This window comes from Enhydra lutris, unplaced genomic scaffold (genome assembly GCF_002288905.1).
Source record: "Enhydra lutris kenyoni isolate GAN:26980312 unplaced genomic scaffold, ASM228890v2 scaffoldscaffold10, whole genome shotgun sequence".
In the NCBI taxonomy this organism is placed as follows: domain Eukaryota; kingdom Metazoa; phylum Chordata; class Mammalia; order Carnivora; family Mustelidae; genus Enhydra; species Enhydra lutris.
The window spans coordinates 23,202,749-23,225,608 of NW_019154094.1; the positions used below are offsets into that span (position 1 = coordinate 23,202,749).

Below are 22,860 nucleotides of genomic sequence, written 5' to 3' on the forward strand. Positions count from 1 at the left end.
TATAGATATATAAAGATTTTATTTATTTGAGAGACAGAGATCACAAGTAGGCAGAGAGGCAGGCAGAGAGAGGAGGAAGCAGGCCCCCCGCTGAGCAGAGAACCCGATGCGGGGCTCGATCCCAGGACCCTGAGATCATGACCTGAGCTGAAGGCAGCAGCCTAACCCACTGAGCCACCCAGGTGCCCCTAGAATATATTTTTTAAAAACTCTGAAAACTCAACAATAAAAACCAAAGATTCCAATTGGGAAATGGGTATGAGACAGGACACTGCCAAACGCTGGCTGCAGGCAGAGAACCCAATGATTCACAGGCCGCTGGTGCGAACGCAAGACGGTACAGCCACCTGGAAAAGGACGGCAGTTTCTTGGAGCACTGAATACACCATTACCACACAAGGCAGCAACTCTACAGCACACACCACGGAGAAATGAAAATTGATGTTCACTCAAAAACCTGCATGGGAACGCTTGTGCCAGCTTTATTCTTAACAGCCCAATGAGGAAACACCCCAGACGTCCTTCGACAGAGGAATGGCTCAACAAGGTGTGGTACACCCGTATCACAGCGTGCTATCACTATTCGGCAACAAACACAAGGCAGCTACTGGCGGACCCACCCACCTAGATGGCTCTCCAGGGAATTAGGCTGCCTAAAAGTCCCAGAAGGTTCCATGCTGTGTGAATCCACTCACTTCACATTCTTTTTTTTTTTTTTTTAATATTTTATTTATTTATTTGACAGAGATCACAAGTAGGCAGAGAGGCAGACAGAGAGAGAAAGAGAGAGAGAGAGAGACAGAAGCAGGCTCTTGGCTGAGCAGAGAGCCCGATGCGGGACTCGATCCCAGGACCCTGAGATCATGACCTGAGCCAAAGGCAGCGGTTTAACCCACTGAGCCACCCAGGCGCCCCTCACTTCACATTCTTTAAATGGCATTTATATGTATGGAGAGCAAATGAGACATTGCCCAGGGTGTGGGGGCAGAAGGGAAACAGGGAGGCTTCGAAAAGGCAAAATGAGGGTCTCTCCGGAGAGGGAGGGTTCTCTGCCTTGATTGTATCAATGTCAGTATCCTAGTTGCAAAAGTTTTATAAAATGTTACTACTAGGGGAACCCGGTTAAGGATATAGGAGAATCTTCCTATATTATTATTATTACTTTTTTTTTTACAACTGCATGTGAATCTACAATCAAAAAATACGAGGTTTAACACACCAAAAAACAGTCACTACATTCCTTGTGGAATCAGGTAGGGGCCCCAGCAGAATTCATGGTGTTACCAGCCGATCTGCTACCTCTTTTCGTCTCCAGCGGTTCCTCCAAACCAGCAGAAAGTACCTGGTAGGCCTCCATTCTGAAAGCCACGCACCAAACGCTCCTGGGCACTGTGGGATTTCTAAAATCCAGGGATAAGCATGAACTCCTTATTATTTTCCACTGTTGAAGAAAGGACAAAGGGGTATAGACTCCCGGTGAGAAGGGGGATGTTGATAAAGCCTGCTAGAAAACCAGTGTGGCCCCTGCCTGGTGCATGGGGAGTGCCTACTCCGTCCAGCACCCCCCACTGCAGCCCAGCCCCAGGGCTGCCTGGCTAAGCAGCAGGGCTTGCTAGGCATCCACACGTAGACACAGGTCAAACGTGCCCCACACACAGGAGATTCCCGAAGCATCATCCCTGAAACACTAGCTTTGGAGGACTTCCATGAAACGCTTCTGGAAAATCCGCACACATTCTCCCCCTTGCAGACTCCTGAAGCAGGCCAGCAAAGGAAAGGTATCAACAAGAACTCCAATTAGCCTACCTTTCATTCCGCTCAACTCTGCATTTGTTAAATTTACGTGATGGAACTCATCCCACACAACACATGCTGAAGGTGGTTCACTGGACCGTGCCCCCCGCCTCATTATTAAAGGCTCTGACATGTCCTGTAGCACAGAAAGCTGCTTATCTGTAACTGCGATTTCAGAACTTTCTGACTCAGACAAGCAGTCAGGATGGGCTGGATGCATGGGGGGACTGGCCATGATTCTCCAGCCTCACTTTGTGGAGAAAGCCTTTCCCCCAAAACACCTGCTGGCCCCTCACAGGTGAGCAGACACGCACACACACCAGGGTGGAGACAATTTCATATCTAGAAAGCAGCAAGATAAGGATTCCAACCTAGACAAGGACCCACAGGGCCCACCCTCCTCCCTGTAAGGCACACTGCCTGCCAAGCAGAAGTTTCCACTCCATCTTCTCCCCTGTAATACTCGGCCTGGCTCGTCAACAAATCAGGAAAACCAAGTCCTACCTCTTGGCCGGAAAGAGCCATGCCCCTCAGGAGCCCCCAACAGACTACTTCTGTTATTACTTGTCCCAAGTTGGTCCCTTCATCTTGACGATAAATGTCTCGAGCTACGCAATATCTTCCCCATGGCCCACAATCACTTATTCTTGGACTGACCTATTTAATCCATTTATTTATTCAGTCAAATGTGTGCGGGATGCTTATCGTGTGCAGCTGCTAAAAAAAAAAAAAAAGTATTATTTGACTGAAGTATCATTGTCCCCCTCTCCCCAACCCTCATACCAGAAACACACGGACTGGAATCGAGGAAAAAAACACAGATGTGATGGGTGCACGGACAGAGGAGACACAGTGGTGTGGGGGAGGCAGCTAGGCCAGGAGCAGCCATTTCAGACCACAGTGACAAGACAGGATCCAGAGATGCAGTCTATGTGGGCCCTCACCTGACCCCTCCCGCTCCCGGTACAGCTTTGTGCAAAGGTCAAGGCAGGAAGTGGCAAGAGGGAGGAAGAAATGGACTGTAGGACAAATCTGCAAGAGCCAAGACTCTATCTCATAGGTGATGGGGAAGACACAAAGGGAGCCCTTCCTCATTTCCTCACCAAACACCAACTGCAGGCCAACCCACAAGGCAGTGGTTCCCTGGGTGGTAGGTGTTGAGCAGGGACTGGTGGGGCTAGAGCTCCCTGCAGGTCCCATGGGGAGGGAATGGAGAAGGGAAGAGAAGGGCTGAGTGTGGGTACCTTTGGAGCCAAGGCCATGAGGAGCCCCCGGAGAGACAGGCTACAGGTCCGGGCTTTGGTAGTGGACACGAGGAGTTGGCTAGGGTGCTAACCCTCCCGTCACGTAAGCCGACTTCGCCACACAGTGTTCAGCAGATCCACTGAACCGAACTCAGCACCATTTGAGCCTCTGCCAGGAACCCAGGGTCCCACAGCTAGGTCCCACAGGCAGACAGGAGAGGAAGCGGCCTTGTGCATTCTGGACACTGGTTCATTGTGGCCAATAGAGCACCAACCCTTTCCTTACAGATGAGGGAAGAACAGCCCAAAAGAAGAGAGGGGATGTGTGGAAGACCCTGCAGTAGGGTCTCTGGCAGAGTCAGGGCTGGAAGCCCTGGCTCCTCTCTGAAGGGTACTGGTGCTGATGAGGGGGAGGCCATGTGCACCCGAAGAAAGGATGCTTCCTCCCCATCCCTCAACGCCAGGGGCCAGCACCCATCAGAAGGCAGAATGGCGTGCATTCTGGGGTCAGGAGGTAGGATGTGCTTGGTTGGGTGATGTCTGGTCAAGAGGCAGGGGCCTCTCCCGCCAGCAGATGAGTCACCCTAAACCACAACATCCAGCTGGAGGTGGGCAAAGAATGGCCCAAGGTTGTCTGTGAAAACGTCCACAAAGGAGATGTGGGATCCTCACGAAACTTCCTCTTCCGAGAGGAGACCCAGGAGGCCACCAAGGCAGAGAGAAGATGAACCTTGACCTCACACAGGAAACCCATCTCATTATGTCCGCAACGCACAGTACTCTGCTTTCCGAATCCATCTCCCCAGACAATGCACTGAATCTCTCAGGAGCTAGGGTGCTTTCTCCAGGGACAGGGTAAAGTGAAGACAGGTCCTGGACTCTAAAGCAGAGCCACAGAACTGCTGGAGAAGTCCTGTAACACACACCAGAGGACGCAGGAGAGGAGCAGGGCCAGCCTGGCCCTGGGAGGGGCCCTCGGGGGTGGGAAAGGCTGGATCCCGACTGCTGGCGAGGGCAGGAGGGGGGCCCCTGGGACTCCCAGAACCAAATAAAAATTATGAGGCTGAAAAACTTCACTATGTGTGCTGATAAACACTGTTTTGCTCCTTATAAAAAAAAAAAGAACACAGCCAGTTTGGAACAAACACCACACTCTAAACAGTCTCAGGGAATCTTTCCCCCTCATTTCCAAAATTCTAGTTACTCTTTCTGACTTACGGAAGCGCCAGTTCCAAACACAGCCCTCACAAATGCCCTCACATACATCACACCATCATCGAAACTCAACGTCAGCGCTAGAATCCTGCTGGACCCTTACAGCTTTTGGGTGGGATCAGAGGGGAACCCTCCCTTTCCACAGCTATTTACAGAGTTTCTTTTTTTTTTTTTTTTTTAAGATTTTATTTATTTGACAGACAGAGGTCATAAGTAGGCAGAGAGGCAGGCGGCGGGGGCGGGGGGAGCAGGCTCCCTGCTGAGCAGAGAGCCCCATGTGGGGCTCGATCCCAGGACCCTGAGATCATGACCTGAGCCGAAGGCAGCGGCCCAACCCACTGAGCCACCCAGGCGCCCCAACAGAGTTTCTTTTTTAAAAGAAGAGCAAAGTCTTACCTCGGGAATTAGGAAGAACAAGGTTTTGAAGAGACTGAAGTAAGTTTTGCCTACCATTTTACTGTGAAGAGGGTCCCCCACCCCCAACAGAACGGGACTTCTCGGACAGGTGGAACACAGGTGAGAGACAATCCAGTACGCAGCCTTTCGGGGCAAACTGATGACCCAAATTAGGTGGCAAGTCTACAAATTCCTCGATCACCAAATGAGGTGGGTACATCCAAGCAAACCCGAGTCCCGCCCCCAGTCAGTGTCTTCCAATGAAATCAGTACGGAAAACCTCTAACGGGGACCCCCAAATCCTAAGCACTAAGCTGAAGGTCAGCTTTAGCACTATTTCCCCTCCACCTGGAGCAGAAAAAGAAAAGCAAAGCAAAAGGGGGCACACAGGGGCAGGACACCAGAGGAGCCTGGGTATCTTCAGTGACAGGAATGAGAGGGAAGGAGAGAGGGAGGACGTTATCTTTTATTTGCAATCACCCAGCATGGGATCATGAAAACTTGGGCTGCATATCGAAATGACCTGGGGAGCTTTAAAAACCCATTGCCTGTGCCCAATGCCACCCCCACCCCTGGCCCAGATATTTGATTTATTTGGCCTGGCATGGGGCCTGAGCATCTAGGTTTTTTTGCTTTTTTGTGTTTTTTTTTCCCCAGTTCATTCTGCCATGCAGCCAAAAATGATAGCCCTGCTTCAATATTTGCTTAGTGTTCTGGGCGTTTGCTCCACCCACCCCAGACAAAGAAGGGAAGGAGGAGAGGAGAGAAGTCAAGGCTACTGCTGCACTCCAGAGCTCCTGCACCGGGAATTCACCTAAGAGAGAGCTAAGGGCCTAGACACACACACAAATACGGGGATGGGGAACTTCAACTAGGTCACCAGCGAGTGACTGACCCATAATGGTATCTCCAAGCGAGGTCTGTTTTCAGCGGATACAAAGAGCTTGTGCCCCAGTCAGCCACCAAAGCCCCTCAGAACACAGTGGCAGAACCAGGCCAGCTCCGTCCACACCAGAGGCCGCTCAGTCTTAAAGGAGCGGCTCCCACTTGGTGCACGCTCACTACGGAGCATGCACTGAATCGAGCCCCCGTGGTGTTCAGTGAATCTGTACAACCTGCCGTATCAGCAAGGCCCTCTGTAGGACCCAGCAAGTGAGGCCCAGAGAGCACAGCACGGGCGAGGATGAAGGCAGGCCTGCACGAGATCCTGCCGATACCGAGCCTCCTCTTAAGAGCTCTGCCGAGCGAGCCCTCCCTGTGAAAGCTCGACAGGGCAGGCGTGGAAAGATCCTTCTGCAACGACCTTTTCCTCCAGCTGCCTGGGGAGGGAGCCTGGGTCTCTACAAGCTCATCTCTCAGCAGCCCTCTCAGTCCCTCCCCAATAATAAAATGTTTCTTAGCCCCAGACACTCTCCATCCAACCAGCTGAGCAGGGACCACGGGCCTCAAGGGCAGCCACCCCATGGGTGCCACGCGGCTGCCTGCTGCCAGCCTTCACGCACACTTTTCTACATCCTGGTTGAAGGAGTTGGACAGAACGAGCCACAATCTGGCGCCTTTCTCTCGGCTGTTCGGGTTTGAAAGGCAACCAGGCAATGAGGAAATGGCGCAGGAATTCTGCTCGAGGGGTGTCTTCAAGGGCAGGTCACCACTCTCCGAGAAGCCGCCAGCATGAAGGCGCCCCGTGTCTGGCTCTGCAGAAACCCGGAGATGAACTGAGTTTCCCTCAAACCCAGACCACCGCCCTCAGCTCAAAAATAACTCACCTGTGGGTGTGGTCAGGGGCTGAGGGGAGGACTTCTGGGTACCCTGCGTCAGCTGACGACCGTCACCCCGGGGCTGCCCAAAGGAGGTTCACCTGAGGGCAGCACTGCTGAGGCATGAGGCACGCATGCCCTCGGCTCTGCGGCAGGAGAAAGCTCTCACCTGCGCTCTGGAGCCATGTCAGAGCCCTCCGGCCCTGTCCCCAGGCTTCCCCCACCTAACACAACTTGGTCTGTCAGCACTTGAGATGACAACACCCTCCCAGGCCACATACTTCTTTTTATACAATGAATACAAACCCCAAAGGTGGACAGCAAAGAAATCAAGACCCACTTCTGCCACTTCCTGTGTGACCTCAGATAGGTCTCTGGCCCTCTCTGTGCCTCAGGTGCCTCATCTGCAAAAGGGACTTAAAACAGACCCTATGCCCTCTCGTGGGACTGCAGAGGCACTACAATGAAATGAGGCCCATGAAGGCATGTAGGGCAATGCCTTCCGACGTCAGGGAACCACGTACACTAACCCCTGCCATGTTTCATCTCAGAAGGAGGGAGACTGATTTGATTCTGGAGAGAGCTTACGTGAGCAAGGGGAGAGGGAGCGTCTCATGCAGACTTGCTGCGAGCAGGGAGCCTAACATGGAGCCCGATCCCACAACCCTGAGATCATGATCTGAGCCGAAACCAAGAGAGGGATCACAACCGAGGAGCCACCCAGACACCCCGAGACAGCTGATGTTTTGATCACTTCTGAACTACAAGAAAAGGCAATTTTATGTGACTCCATACAACGAGTAAACTCTTCTATCTTGAAGAACCCCTGCCTTTGAATAAGCAGGGTGACTCTCATATTCCCTAACACCCAACAACGACAGACCTTATGAAAGGAAGGCCCAGCATAAATGCAAACACATTTCTTCCACTTGGGCTATAAAAGCGGGAAATGGCTCCCAGGTGTGAGCAGACACAATGGGCCCTGCCTTCTTTGCAAGGTCATCACGCGGGTCAAAGTCGAGCCAGCCATTTTCGGATTAGGTGCACACGCTCCTGAGGCTTCCGCAGTGGTAAGGGGATTACGGAAGCCACCTGCAGGAAGTGACCGAGGGGGAGGAGGGGGGAGGAAATGGTCCCGCTCGGAAGGAGACTATTGATTCCGGCCCGGGCCCAGCTCCTTTTACACAGAGACTGAGCAAACCACAAGGCACTCCACCTCCAGGCTGGGGCTCCCAGAGCCCTGGAGGGCTTTCAGCACCCATGGCTGCAAGGAGAGGCACTTCCCTCCCAGAATGGCCACCCTCCACCAGCACCCCTGTGCTCACTGGGTCTCGGACTCTATCTCAAGCTTACATGGTCAGCAGAAGAAATGAGAAAGAGAGGAGGGGAGAGCCGCACACACAACAAAAGCCAGCTCTGAACCGCAGAACCTAAGCTACCAAGTTCCCGGAACAGACAGTGACCTCTGTGAGCATGCTCCTATTTCCCGGCCTCCCCTTGCTGGGCCCCGCAGACCCACAGCTGGTGTTCGCTTCACTTTCTCGGCAAACGGCTCACAGACGGACCCGCTCATCTGGCTGCCTCACCGCCCCCACTCACAAAGAGAGGAAGAAAAGGAAAAGGACAAGTCAGGACTACGTGATCTGGCAGGCTTGCCGTGGGGGGCCCTGTAGCTCCTTTCCCAGCAGAAGGCTCCCTGAGAGTCAGGGCAAGAAGCAGTGTGCAGGACAGAACCCCTGGGACGATTCCGGGACAGTGAGCTGCTGTCCTTGTAAACTGGGTGTTTAATTTTCTATTTTGAGGCTCCCTGGTGGTGCCCAGCGGCTGGTGCAGCTGAAGCTCTAGGAACCAGGGGTCCTGCTCTGCCTTCTGACAGAAGCTGGCTGGCTCTTCACAGCGGTCCGCCTGCGGACAAAGCAAAAAAAGGGGACGGGCCATGTCCTGTGAGTATGTCTCCAAGTACGCAAAATGTTGGTCAGTGGTCAAGCATGCCAGGTGCACCCTGTGATGCCTGTAACCCACTCACGTGTTGGGGGAGAGAAAGGAGATCGGGGCCAGAAGTGGGGGGCTCAGCTAAAACGTCACTCCCTCTTACACCCTATCAGAGCCAGCAGTGAGGGATCCTGCAGACTGTCCCCCACCCTCGCCCGCATTATGATGACTATGGTGGTTTACCCATCTTTCTCTGTAGTTAGCCTGTGAGTTCCTTGGGGGCAGAGACCCCAGTCCACTGGGCATGTCTGTGTGGCTTCACCTCATGGCCAGCCATGGCAGCCCTGCATGGGAGTCCCTGGTCTCCACCCTGCACCCACCGCAGCCGCCTCCCCGTCCATCTCTTACTCGCGGATCACCAGGACCACAGCCTCCCAGCGGCAGAGAGCAGGGACACCAGGGGGTGAGTAAGCGGGTGGGCGGGCAGGGGAGGGCCCTGAGTTTTGATTCCATCAGCGCAGGGGATGACTGCCCACATTTCAGACGCTTCCTTTCACCGGCACCTGGGGTGAGTGGTGGTAGAAGGCACGTCCCCGCACGGGCTCTTCCTGCTCACGGAGGCGGGGCCGTACACACAGTCTCTCATACCCACACACGGACGGACTCGGTAACAGGTGTCCTGCCGGGCCAGGCTGTTCACTGGGCGCTCCCCACCTCTGCAGTGACTGGGGAATTTCTGCTGGGGAGATCTGCGTGACCACCAACACGCAGCAAACGAAGCAGAGACAAACTGGTAACAGCCATGAGCCTCAAAGCCACAGCCAGATGTTTCCCCCTACCCCCCGCACCTCCCTCAGAAGTAAATAACCCCACCAGGCTTTTGAGCCCCGCTGTCCCAAACGCCTATTGCCAAAATGGCAACATCAGGAACTCATCTTAAGTAATTTACTGCCCTCCAAAAGCTAAGCGGCTTCGCAGGGACTCCACACCTGAGTCTTCGAGAGCCCGGCCCCCATCCCCATGTAAGCCCAGGCAGTGGTTCGCACTCCAGACCTGCTGGATCAGAAACGGGCCAGGGTCTGGCCGTCTGGGTCTCAGCAAGCCTTGCAGGTGACGCTGACCAGTGGCTCGGTTTGAGAATCACAGAGGTGAATGGAGAGCAACATCTCCCAAGGGAATGGTGTGCTGCTTCATCTAGGGCAAAGATTCAGTTCACACCAACACCACTCTGGGTAGACAAGGCAGAACGTGGGCACGGATCTGAAGACACAGGAGAGGCACCTCAGCCTCCTTTATATCCACAATGTGCTATTTTCTGACCAGGACCGTACCTTCTGCTTAGCGTGTGGGAAACAAACTAGCCACAGACTGCTCGACAACACGGACATTCACTGAAATTCGACTTGGGGCTTTTTTTTTTTTTTTTTAAAGATTTTATTTATTTATATATTTGACACAGAGAGAGATCACAAGTAGAGAGGCAGGCAGAGAGAGAGAGAGAAGCAGGTTCCCCGCTGAGGAGAGAGCCCGATGCGGGACTAGATCCCAGGACCCTGAGATCACGACCCGAGCCGAAGGCAGCGGCCCAACCCACTGAGCCACCCAGGCGCCCGACTTGGGGCTTTTTAAACACAACTTTGTTCAGTTTCTGCCTCAAGCGTCTCAGTCACTGTTAATTCCACACTCCTGAGAAGAAGGAAGTAAGATGCTGCCATCGGCCCACAGAGGGTTTCCCCGCACACCAACGCCAAAGCAGACTGGCCTGCCCTCACCAGCATGGCTGCACGGGCTTCTCAGGGCTTCTCTGGGGCAGGACGCGTCTCTGAAGCAGAATGCGCCAAGGGCTACCCAAGTCCACGTTTTCTAAGAGGCTGGATTAAAGTCCACTCTTAGCCTCCTGATGTGTGGATGGGTTAGCAAATTCCTCTATGGGAAGGACGGATGATCCTTTTACCTCTGGGAGAGCTGCCTCTCCTCCCCCCACGCACACCTACAGCGCCCCCCTCCCCACCCCCGCCCAGCTGCGTTCAATACACAAGGAGCGTCACCGCCCCGGATGACTGCTCAAGGTTCCCAGATGAAGAATTATTTCATACTTCTGGGGATGAACATGGTGTGTTCAAAACAAAACAAAAACCAACAAAGGTTTTACCATCAATTCTGTATTACATCTGCAGATGATGACCTGCCTCCAGGTGAGGAAATGCGGAGCAAGCTGGAAAGGCAGCTAAGAGAAAGGCAAGACGCCTTACCCCAACTCAGTAGGGGGACACACACACACACACACACACACGCACACACACACACGCTTTTAGTAACCCCAGAGAGCCATTTATGACTCTGTACTTTCTCCTGTTCACTGACATCTTACCTCCGGTCCCCCAGATAAGCCAGCTGAGTTCTGGGTCCCCTTCTCTGTGACTTCTGGGCCCTCTTAGAGACGAACTCCTCCCCTCAGCCCTGAGGGGCCGTGGCCAAATCCTCACTGACTCCCCTCTGAGGCCTGCTCTTTAATTACACCTTAATGTGAACCGATCTTTGCTTTAATGAGCCTATAAAGAAGATTGATTGGGCCCTGGCTTTTCTAGAGGGCTCACACGGCAGGCACAGGGAAAGTGAAGGACTGCTATTGATTCTGCTTCCCCAGAAGATACAGCCAAGAAGAGGGCTCCATCCTTCATAGCCTTGGGCTCCCTCAACCCCACCCAGGGCTCCTTCCACTTAACTGGCTCTGAGTGGGGTCACAGACAGGACACCCGGTTTCTTTCCTTACAGGTTTTTATTCTCCGGAAGTTACAATAAAGAAATGTTAAATACACCATCCCTTTTACTGAATCCATTTCTCTTTAGCTGAGAGGTCATAGCGAAACAGGTAATACGGAGACGGACAACCACCTCCGGTATTTCTACTTAAATTAGTCTAAGTCTCCCAAATACATTTTTATTAACATGAGAGAAAAATAATTTTCTTCAAAAAAAATTTTCAGATTAGTGGTTGCCAGGAGTGTGAGGGGAAGAAGATGGGGGACGGGGTTGGTTTGTTTGTTTTTTGAGGTAGTGATAATGTTCTGGAATTAGAAACTGACGACAGCTGCACAACGAGAATGGGCTAAAAGCCGCTGAACTGTATACTCTAAAATGCTTAAAACAGCGAGTTTCGTTATGCTGATTTTATCTCAATTAAAAAATTACTTTTCGAGTAGCACCCGGCGGGCTCTGTCGGCAGAGCACATGACTCCTGATCTTGGGGTTGTGAGTTCAAGCCCCACACTGGTATAAAGATTACTTAAAATAAGATCTTTAGAATAAATAAGGGTATAAAGATTACTTAAAATAAGATCTTTAGAACAAATAATTTTCAAAAAAGTTTTTTTTTCATGACTCAAAGTAAAAGGTGTTTCAATGTGTTTTCAAACAAGACAGAAACCTGAGGGATTTTAATAGGACTACTACAGAGTCACAAGTAATTGTGTGCAAGGCATCTCCGCCAAGCTCTCCCACCTGATCTAGGCCAAAGGCAGTGGAGAGTGAAAGAAAAGGGATGGGGAAGCGACAAGGTTTAAAATGCACACCAGCTGTGGTGCGCCTGGCTGGCTCGGTTGGCAGGGTATGGGACTCTCAGTCTCAGGGTTGTGAGCTGGAGCCCCTGAGGACAGAGGTTACTTTAACACACACACCCCTGAACTGGAAAAGAAGTTACCTGGACCGAGCCCAGGGCCGGATGGAAAACTTGTTACAGCTGACACACGTGAGACAAAAGCAAACGTCGATTTCACAGCAAGCGTTTTACTCCTAGGACTGAACAAAATCCAACCATTTCCACTGTAACAGATCTTCTCCATGATACAAGTGCAGGAACACCCCAGGAAAAGCGGAAATTTTTCTTCACCAGAAATGTCACTTATGCATCAGACAAAATTACTGTTGCCGTGGGAATTGTAACATGAGTTTCCTGGACTTCAAATTAAAAAACACACACAAAATGGAAACGTAAAAATCTACCGACAGATTTCGCTCCCATTTAACAAAACTCTTGTTTTTTGTTTTTTGGGTTTTTTTTTCCTGAGAACTGTTCTATCAAATTAGCTTCCCCACTCCCCACCCCGGTTCTATTAAGAGCTTTCCTTACATTTCATGCTTTTTTGTTAGTAAGGACAAATGGCTTTGGCATTATCCTCAGGACGAAAATCTGCTCTCTGACAAATTCTTTAATTGAATTAGATTCCTTTAATCAGAAAGGATTAACCAACTGAAATTTTACTGAATGACTTCAGTTCCTAAAACTCTGCAAGAAAGTCTGTTCTGAAGTCCTGACAGTAAAGCCGGACAGAAAGCCCGCCCCGAGGCCCTCCCAACTGTGACCCCTGAGGAGGAGGGCCCTGATGCCCTGACGTCTGGGGCCTCAGAGCACCCTTGTGTGAGCAAGGAGCCAGGTGACGGACGGGGCCACAGGACACTGGGAACCATGCACGGAGACAATGAGCTGATATGCAGAGGCACACGCCAGTGCCGACAGGTGTAGGAGCTGCAGACCACAGAGCCACTACCTCAGTGGAAGCCAGTGTGCCCCACGGGTGCTCACGGCACAGCAGGTCCGTCACTTCTCTGATGCCCTCACTGCCCCTGTGCTCAATGTCCGGGTCACAGAAGGAATATGAAACCGTCTCAGCCCCTCACTCAGCTGATGACACAGAAGCTCCCCGTCCCGGGTCACGACATCAGAGCAGGATGCTTGCCTGGTCAGCCCCTCCCTCGAAGCCCCCACCTGGAAATGGGTCCCCAGAAAGTTGTGCTGGCTCCTCTACCTCAGCGGGCCTCAGCCAGCTAGACCCTTGACACATTTCACTTGTTCTCCTGATCCTCTGGCTGCCCACAACCGGAGGTGAGACGCAAACACGAATCTGGGGATTAGGGTATGACACGGGACATGTACGGAGCTCGCCGACCTACTGTGTCTTCACATGCTGTGCTAGGGGCTTCCCAGATGCGATAGCACTGAAGCCTGGTGAGGACACTTCTGGATGGCCCCTGGGCCCCAACCTCAGAGGCACAGAAGGGACCTACTCCACATTTGTTGAACATATGACATTTCCGAATTCAGTGGTTCTGAAAAGCCATAGACACACCAGCAGAACAAGCTCTTCGAAGCCTGACGGACAGGAATTATCCTGGGAACAGAGACGCTGAGCACTTCCTGGGCCGGCCTGGAAGGACAGGCCATCCCGCTGCCCACTGCTACTTTTGTCCCCATCCTTTGCACGGTCCCCTTGGGAAAATACAGAAAGGCATGAAGGATGACAGCAGAATTACCCACAACCCTGCTGCCCAGATGTCACGCTGCTAACCTAATCTGCAGGGCTGCAGCCAGGGAGTCAGGCCTCTCAGAGCAAAGAAAGATCAACACCCTTCAGTTCCTGTGATTTCAGAGAAATCACTGACCAAGTCAGATGGGGACCAGCGTCAGGCCGAAGAGGTGCCTGCCAACACTAACCGGCATTTTCCAAACTCACTCAAAACCAGGAGGGAGCCTTTATTTCTTCTCCCTGCTTTACATAGTTTAACGCTGTCTAATTGGAATAGCAGGAATGAGGCCAACCGGCCCCACGGCTCCAGGCTCTTGGGCCAAGGAACAGAAATGTATTTTTAGTCAGCAGAGCAAGGCGTGATTCAAGTACGACAGGCCCCCAGGCCAAGCTGGGGGCCCTGCCCATCTCTGGCATGGCCAGCTCGGAGTCACCTGCCATGCTCGTGCACCCAGTGCATGGGGGCACATAAAGGAAAAGAGCACAGGCATCTGGGTCCAGTCTCAGTCCCACCTCTCGACTTGGCAACTTACAGGAACTGAGGGATCCTCGGTTTCCTCTTAGTGACACAAAGATGTTCTCTGTGTCCCTGGTTTCCTCCCCGAGGGAAGGCAGAGCTTCTCACCCTTGAATGAGTGCGCAGAGGGCCAAGGGACCTTCCTAAAGCAGCTTCTGATCCAGCGTGGCTGGGCTGAGGCCCGAGATTCTGCATTTCCAACGAGCCCAGTGCGGGTAGGACACTGTTAACCCAGGAACCATACTTTTAGTAACAAGAAGTTAAAAGCACCTTCTAGTGGTTTCCTCTATGAACATACAAGGGAGCATCACATCCTTAATTAGCCTCTGGTATGGGTAACTCATTTAATTTAGCAGCAGTTCAACACTTTCCAGATGCTGGACACACAGGCGGATGGGTACAAAGACACAGTCAAACCCCTGCCTGCCCATCTTGGGACAAAAGGCCACAACCTTCATTCCAGCACTCCACAGAAACAAGGACTGCCCCCCAGATCCCGTGGCCCTACGTAAGATCATGCCAGGGCCCCAGGGGCCATGTGACAGGCGGCCACAAGCCAGAAGCAGCAGCCACCATCTGTCAAACACCTCCCAGGTGTCTTGCATGATGCCAGGAGTTTCCTATACTACAATGCACTTCTCTTGGACCTCTGGTTCACTTTTCCCACGTGTAAAGGACCAAGGAAACTCTGTAAATGAGGACAATGACGTTTGGAGAGAGAAAGCTGTTTTTCCAGGACATGGAGATGGGGCCATCATTCTAACTAACCCTTTGCTATTTCAATCCTGCAATGCCTTGAAAAGGGTTAAGCTCGACACCCCAACTCATAAGGACGGAGCACTTCCCCAGCACAGGGCCTGTTGCCAGCAAAAATCCGACACCTGCAAGCTACAAGAGCCATCACATGGATGACGTCTTCCCACCAGGTCCCTCTGCTCTGCCTGCCAAGCGTCAGTGTCGAGAAAAGATACGTGCAGGGGAGCAAACGAGCTCTAACACCAGCAGAATCAAAATCAAATAAAAATAGGGCTGGTGTGGAAAAAAGGAAATTTAGTGTGAAGAGAAAGGTGTTCTGCTGAGGCTGTCCACAGAAATGTGGTTGAGAAAACTGTTGGGACCCACAGCGGGTTCATCCAGAAAGACCTCTGTGCTGGTTTCAAACAAGTGAGCGCCCCGCCCCCCACTGAGGGCTGAAGTGGGCATCACTCCTGAGCAAAAGCTCTTAGCAGTTCCAAGGAGAACACGTCTTACTTTCATCCTCCCTTCCTTTTCCATTTAAGTCCCTTTATAGCCTTTGTCATTTCCAGCGTGCTGTTGAACACTTGATCACATCAACAGATTCCTTACTTTTAGCTTGATTTCAGAGGCCTGGGGTATTTTTTTTTTAAGCTGTAAAAGTGAACTGGGTCACATGATGAGGTCCAGTGCCACAAACGTGAGCTTGCTGTCTTACAATTCGCATGGCTTCCTTTAACTCCAGTTCATTCACTCCAAGTTGCAATTTACCCAGTAGGACCAAGATACTTAGTAAGTCTATGTATCAATTAAGACCAATTTCCCCCCCAAATCAGGTGAGGTGAGGGGAGTCTTCCAGGTTTTAACATAACATCAAGCAAGGTACTTGTCGTGAGCATTGGGGCTCTGTGGAGAAAGGCTGTTCTGCACCAGCCAGCACAAGGACACAAGTTTGCCTGCCACCAAACATCAGCAAGACAATACCATGGCCTCAAGACCCAGCCCAGGGTTCCCCGAGGGGCACCACTTACAGGAAGAGAGAGATGATGTGAGATGAAGCAGCACCCAGGGACGGCACGGCTGTCAGCTCATTGTTATTGAGGTACCTGTAACAACAAGAAGACATTTCTCACTTAAGTCAGCCGTTTGAAAAATTTCACATATATAAAGTAAATCAAAAAACACTGCTGAGGGGCGCCTGGGTGGCTCAGTGGGTTAAGGCCTCTGCCTTCGGCTCAGGTCATGATCCCAGGGTCCTGGGATCGAGCCCCGCATCTGGCTCTCTGCTCAGGGGGGAGCCTGCTTCCCCCTCTCTCTTTCTTTCTGCCGCTCTACTTGTGATCTCTGTCTATAAAATAAATAAATAAAATCTTAAAAACAAAAAACAAAAAAACACTGCTGAGTTGGCCATGGGAAGATGATACTGCAATGTTCACTAAAAGATAAAGAATTTTATTTTAAGATTTTATTTATTTGACAGAGAGAGAGAGCATGAACAAGGAGAGGGGCAGAAGCAGAGGGAGAAGCAGACTCCCCACCAAGCAGGGAGCCCGATGTATGGATCAATCCCAGGACCCAGGGATCAAGACCTGAGCTGAAGATAGACGCTTAACCAACCGAGCCACCAAGGTGACCCAAAAGATAAAGAATTTTAAAAGAGACCTGTTAAAGATAGTTAAGTCACATGAGCTCACAAAAAGGAACCATCTGCCACAACTATGGTTTAGAAACACACTCTCGGGGGGTGCTACCTGTCTTCCAGATTCGCACCTAGCTCTGAATTCAACACTCACAAACAGGGAGCAGTAACGAAAGGTCGAGGTACGTGGTGCAGAACAAAAGCACCCCGAAACTATCGACGAGGATGTTCCTGGTGGGCTGGAAGAGTCAGAAAAAGGATTTGGGGAGAAAGACCATCCCTTCCTGGTTGCTCTTCCACATCTGAGACACGGGGTTCTACAAATCACAGCTCTGCCATCACCAAAGGACAGTGCCCTCGTACCCAGGGCCAGAGCCTCCCCCATGCTCAGAGTTCCCAGGAGCTTGGGATATGTGGGCCCGTTATTCCAGTGCCTCAGCCATCCAACAAGTAACAAGGAAGCTGCACTTGCGCAGTCCCATCTTCTTGGGATTCCAGCTTCCCTGAACTTGGATGAAGCCTCCAGGCACGTTTTCCAGGCATGCGTACATACAGACACACACTTTTGCACAAAGACATTTTGAAAACCCTCCCCAGACCGGACATGCTCTCCAAGCCCCTCTCCCGCCCCAGCCGTCTAAATCTTCATGAAAGGGAAAGCCCGCAAACCAAAACACAGTTTGCTGGGTCTGCCCCAGAGGCTCTGCAATCCAGCCTCCTTACATGGACATGTATTTCCAATTCTGGGGAGAGAATCCAAAATCAGACTTGCAAAGTGAGCCCAAAAATCCTTAAGAAAGCCAGAGCACAGGGATCCAGCTTTCAGCTGGGTGACAAGCTGGAAAGAAACTGTATCTGAGATGCAGAATCAAAGGAGTAACACTAGATTATCTTACTCTTTTTCTCTCTCTCTCTTTTTTTTTTTTTTCCTTAAGAGACTGTGTCCTTACATGGACCATCTTGTTACTGTTTAAAGACAAGGACGCTGAAGTGACAGCTGCATTCATACAAGTATACAGCTAGTATTGGCTTGAATAGAATAATCTGGTTGTCTGCCATCTTCTATAGACGTGAACAGGAGGAGGAAAAAAAAAGGGGGGAAAGGCCTTGAATTATCCCATTTGCTTTCTTCAGTGCCAAAGCCAGTTAGAGATGAGGCTTAGCAATTACTGGGCCGTGGGACACAGAACGTCTGTTTCAATAGCTTCATGACTGAAGCATCTGGCAGAGAGAAAGCAGATCCGTATCATGTGGCAAATCCCTTCTTCACTTAAAGGGCCCTTGTCTGTGTGCTGAAGTAGACAATTAATTACTTTAACAGTCTCTTATCTGACGGCCCCCGGAATCAGCCTGTTTCTGCTTCCCCTCTTTGCTCCTCCAACCCTGCAGTGATCCATTTCCCATCTTGGTGTGGGGATGATGAACACTTTCCAGCAGCTTTAATCTCCGCTAATACACTTTCACGGTACCATCAACGCACTTAGTACTCGAGGAGACCCTCAGATCTTTGCAGAGCAAGGAAAACTAACGTCAGGGCCAGCTGCCTATAAGGCAGCTTGTGTAGGAAGTCTTCAGTGCCTAGAGATCTGTTCTAGAACACGATGATGGTGCTAGTAATAATGCTGGCAGCAGCTAACCGATGGAGGGGCTGCTAGGTGCCCGGCATGGTTCTAAGAGCTTTCCAGCGCATTAACTCATCTTTAGACCCCTACAGGGTAAGACGTCCCACGGACATTCCCATTGTACCAAGGAGGAAATGGAAACACTGAGGTGTGGACTAATTTGACGGTCGCTATAGTAAGTGGCAGTGGCCCGGGGAGTGTAGCGGAAGTCTACCTTCTTAACCACTCACTACCCTCTATCTCTTGATAATTATAGCAGCATCTCCACATGCATGATGCAACTGCATCATTGCCACTCAGACTCAGGTACCAAGTCCTCGTGCTGGTCCCTACCCTGCAGCTAAGGGCTCTAGGTCAACTTTCAGTTGCAATCACATGACTAAGGCCACACAACTAGAGAGCGGCACAGGCAAGAGCAGAACCCAAGAAGGCGAGCCACGAGGGGCAAGGCCAGCAAGCTGAAGGCTCCTAAACCCTCAGGGAACATGGTGGCTATACCTCGGGCTGCTTAGGATCCGACTTGATGCTAAACCTGAAACCGGCAGCTCAGACTTCTCTGCAGGGGAACTTCTGAATGACCTCAGTCTCAGGCCGGCCCCACCACACATACAACAAACTGCTCCCCCGGATTTCACAGAAATCAATGAACAAGGAAAAGGGGTGGCACAGTAAGATGTCAAATGCTGCCCAAACTGCTGGAAGAGGAGCACACAGGTGTCGCAGTGCTACAGATAAACGGGGCATTTCCTATCTAGACTGGCAGTCCGCAGACACGGGCAGAGATCACAGGCTCTGACCCCAGCAGGGCAGCTCGATCTACACAGAGGACAGGCGGCGTCCAAAAAGGAGAGCTGCGTGGCCCACCCACCTCTCGATCATTTCTACATAAAAAGCACCGCTAGTTAAATGTAAATCGGTTGGCGCCGCCACTCCTGGCATTCTCTGTGTGCCCTGTCCCCGTAGATGCGAGAACGGTATCCTCACAAGGCAGTGGAGACCACACTCACTCTGAGACACGACCAACTTGCCAGCCCAAAATAGAGACTGGTCAAAAATAGCATGGCCAGAGCTCGGAGGGAAAGCTGAGCGCAGTCTCCACGAATCAGGAAACTAGGGATTTAGGACAAGGTTTGATGAAACTTTCTGAATATCAAGGCATGTGCAGTCTTCTACCTTTCACACTCCCCCCCACATTTGCTCCCATCCGAGGTCCTAAAAGCCCTTCTAAAATGTCTTGCTTCTTGAACTGACTTTTCCTGATGATTCGCGACCAAGAAGTGCCTCCCTCAGGTGCATCAGACCATGAATCATGGCCTAACCCTGGAGCTGGAAGAGGTGTAAATAAGGAAAATGGGGCTCCAAGGACTGCCTGACCGCAGGGCAGAACCGAGAGGCGGGCCTTTTCCAGCTCACCCATCGTAAGGTGAGCCTGGGCCTTCTAGACTCTCTGAAATGCCCCGTTCGTCAGCTTGCCGAAAGGAAGTTCTTGCAAAATGTTAGGAAGGGCGTTTCAGAGTAGTTTCATTAGTATCTCAATCAAGTGAGGCTCCCACAGACAATGAAAACAAACCCAAGGAGTGATTTTGGGTGGCGGGGCTTTTTGGCCTTTTTGTTTGTTTAGTTGCCATATTATTTATTGAATAGCTGATCTAAGTGCACAGTAAAATTTTCAAACTGTTTCAAAAGAGAATAAGCAGGAATATACAATGAAACCTGCAGCTTCCTTGCACTTCAGTCCCCTGGTCTGCCTCCAAGAGGAAGCGTGGGCTGCCAGCTCCGAGAGATGCATTCATGTTTCTCTTTTACACAGATGCTTGTGAATTATACAGACTGTTCTAGAGCGCAGCTTCCCTCAGTAATACATCTTGTAGATCTCCCCCCATTCTTCTGACCAGCTGCAGAGTACTTCCTCTGCAGGCATGAATGAACTATCACTTATTTAGCCAATCCGCCATGGGGAGGCATTTTGGGTGTTGCCACAGGCAAGGAGAGAGCTGCCCTTCATAACACAGTGGAGCAGAAAGTTGAAACTTCAGTTAGCTTTGCTTTTTCCAAGGGACAAAGTCATCCATAGCAGGTAGGAGCCTTTTTGGAGTCAGAGTCACATTATCAGTAACTATTATAAAGGCTTTTAGCTCCTTAAGACTAAGGCATACTGATAATGATACATAATGCTACATCGTTTCTGTACCAGAAGGCCAGATGTGCTTGGTTCAGGACAGGGATGGAGGGGATAGTTACATTAAGTGAGCAACTGCAAACAAGAATACTAAGGATGGAGTTTGTGCAAGAGGCCCTCAGCTGAATGCTGACACACGCCATCTCACTGGGTCACATGCCAACCCTTTGAGGAAGGCACTGAAGTTCCCTCCACCTTAAAAGAAGAAACTGAGGCACTGTGAGAGAGTCGCGGAACAGGGGTTATTAGGAGGGGACGTTTATAGCTCGGATCTGCACACAGGATAGCTCTGAGTTCATTCAACCCCAATCCGACCCTTTAGTAACTGAAGGGCCCACAGTGGGTCACTTAACCTTACTGTGCCTTAGTTTCCTCTGGAAAAAAAAAAATGTAAACAACATCAGGATCAACTTCATAGGGTTGTGGCAGGACCCGGCTGAAATAATTAAACCTAGCGGCTTAGGAGCAAGCCAGAAATAGAGTAAATGCTTAACAGGTGGTGGTAATTCGCAGCCAAAGAGCAGTGCCTCAAAAAGATACCCCTAGTTCCTCCAGCCCTCCCTTAAAAAAAACAAAACAAAACAAAACAAAAACACACACACGCACACACAGGCTGGAGGGAGCATGGTCCTGAGACACCAGAGAGTGAGCCATAAATACCCACAGGCAGGGCACACTCGGGCTTCCTGGCCGCCATGAGGAACATTTTAGGTCAACGGCCCTGGACAGCACACAGCAGCGCCCACAGTGAGCATTCTCAGGCCAGGCAGCAAGCACGTGACCTGCATGCAGCTCTTAAAGAGGACGGTATAAATAGCCCCTCTTATTAATAGTGGAGCCTGGCCATCCAGGACCCCTGGCTGGAGGCCCTCCCTGGTGGGCTTTCCTCAGAGCTGTGGGCGGCGCAGACCGTGCGGCTGGGCAGCAGCTGCTCAAGCGTCCTCACGGCCTCCAGGGGCCTCCAACAGCCTTGCTTTCTCTCGCCAATGGGCCACAATGGACTGTGGTTCCAGACCTCCAAAATAAAACCACTGCTAAACCACGGCCTGCTGCTTTGCCAGCCTGTGGTTCTCCTCTCACCGAGGTTTGCAGACTCACAGGGAGGGCTGTGCTGGGTTTAAGAGAGCTGACAGCTCCCGGGAAGGCCTCGAACCCGCTTAATTTAGAAGCAACTGTATGTCAACTATGACTTGGTTTTTTTTTTCTGTTCTTCAATATCCTTTCCCACCTCCCCACCCCTTACTCCTCTTTACCATCTGCCTCCACTATGGATCAGAATTCCCTCCAGGAAAGACCCAGATCTGCACCAGTGAGAAGTTCCATTGCTCTGGGCTCCAGGGAACTCATCTTGACCATCCTAGTCTGACACCAGGGACTGTGAGCGGTCATGGCGCTAAGAGGCCCTCAAGAATTTGTTTCTTAATAAATAAAGCCCAGCCTGGGGGGCTATGTGCTTCCAAATGTTGCAGAAGGAAATAATACCCAGTAGCCTCACCATGTTCAAAGCTGTGGACATCACCTCCAATTTAATAATTCTAGGACCACTGGTCAGGTGTTCGTACATCCACGTTGCAGACAGGGAAAAGCAGCACTGAGGCACTAAGTTACTTGCCCAACGACACAGACCGGCAAAGAACAAAACCACAACTCAAATCCAGGTCTATCTACTACCAAAATCTGTGTGTTTTCCACTACACCACACTGTATCCAAAGATGCAATCTCTGTCTTCAGGCCTCCCACACTAGGAAGGGAGTGTTGGCACAGAAAGCGTGGCACAAGAGTAGACTTGGCGGGGCGGGGAGGGGGGTAGGCCTATTCGACCATTTGCTAGCATGCAATCCCGGCCATGCCTCCATGCCTTGGTTCCCGCGCCTGTCTGGAGAAGGTGGCAGCGACACTAAGGAGGACAGCTGTGCTAAGGACAATGGCTAGCTAAGGTCAACCTTCACAAGTGCAATATCAGAAGAAGAAGGAGAGCAGTCGTCATACACAAAACAAGGAGCTCAGGATGCGGGCAGGGGCCTCATCTGGCTCACAAATGCAGCAGGAGTTCCGAAGAGGGAGAAAATTCAAGGTGGAGCCAGAAGGGTCTATTTTATTAGGTCAAATTTGCACAGTGACCCACCTCCCGCTTTCTTGCTCCCTCCACTGGCTGTTGAGTAGGGTCCTGGACAGAATATTCCCAAGGGCTCCTTCCAACTATGAAGTTCTTTTAACTTTGGAAGTTTAAACCTTTTTTAAAGACACATGGAAATCATAACCTCAATTTGGAGAATCTGGAGATGGGGCTAGGAGATGCTGGTATTTTGCCAATTGCACCAAGGGATAAAATTAAGTTTTGTTTAGATAAATCATCCAACAATGAAATCAAAGAATAATAAACAAGGACTTCTATCAGTTACATATAAGGACCTAATAGTATCTAATAAAAATCACTGAAATTAGAAGCACAACAGGGTGAATAATTTATAGACTATCCATGTGTAGTAGGTTTTACATAAAAATTTAAGTGGTGCCTGGGTGGCT

The 22,860-nt window shown here is 50.9% G+C and overlaps 1 protein-coding gene across 1 annotated transcript in view; it reads right to left on the reverse strand.

Moving 5' to 3' along the window:
• Positions 1-22,860, reverse strand: part of LOC111143960 (leucine rich repeats and immunoglobulin like domains 1) — a 109,590-nt gene that overhangs the window by 48,459 nt on the left and 38,271 nt on the right. Inside the window, exon 3 of the mRNA XM_022497996.1 lies at positions 15,925-15,999. Within this exon, the coding sequence (XP_022353704.1) occupies positions 15,925-15,999 (75 nt within the window). The remainder of the gene's footprint in view (positions 1-15,924; positions 16,000-22,860) is intronic.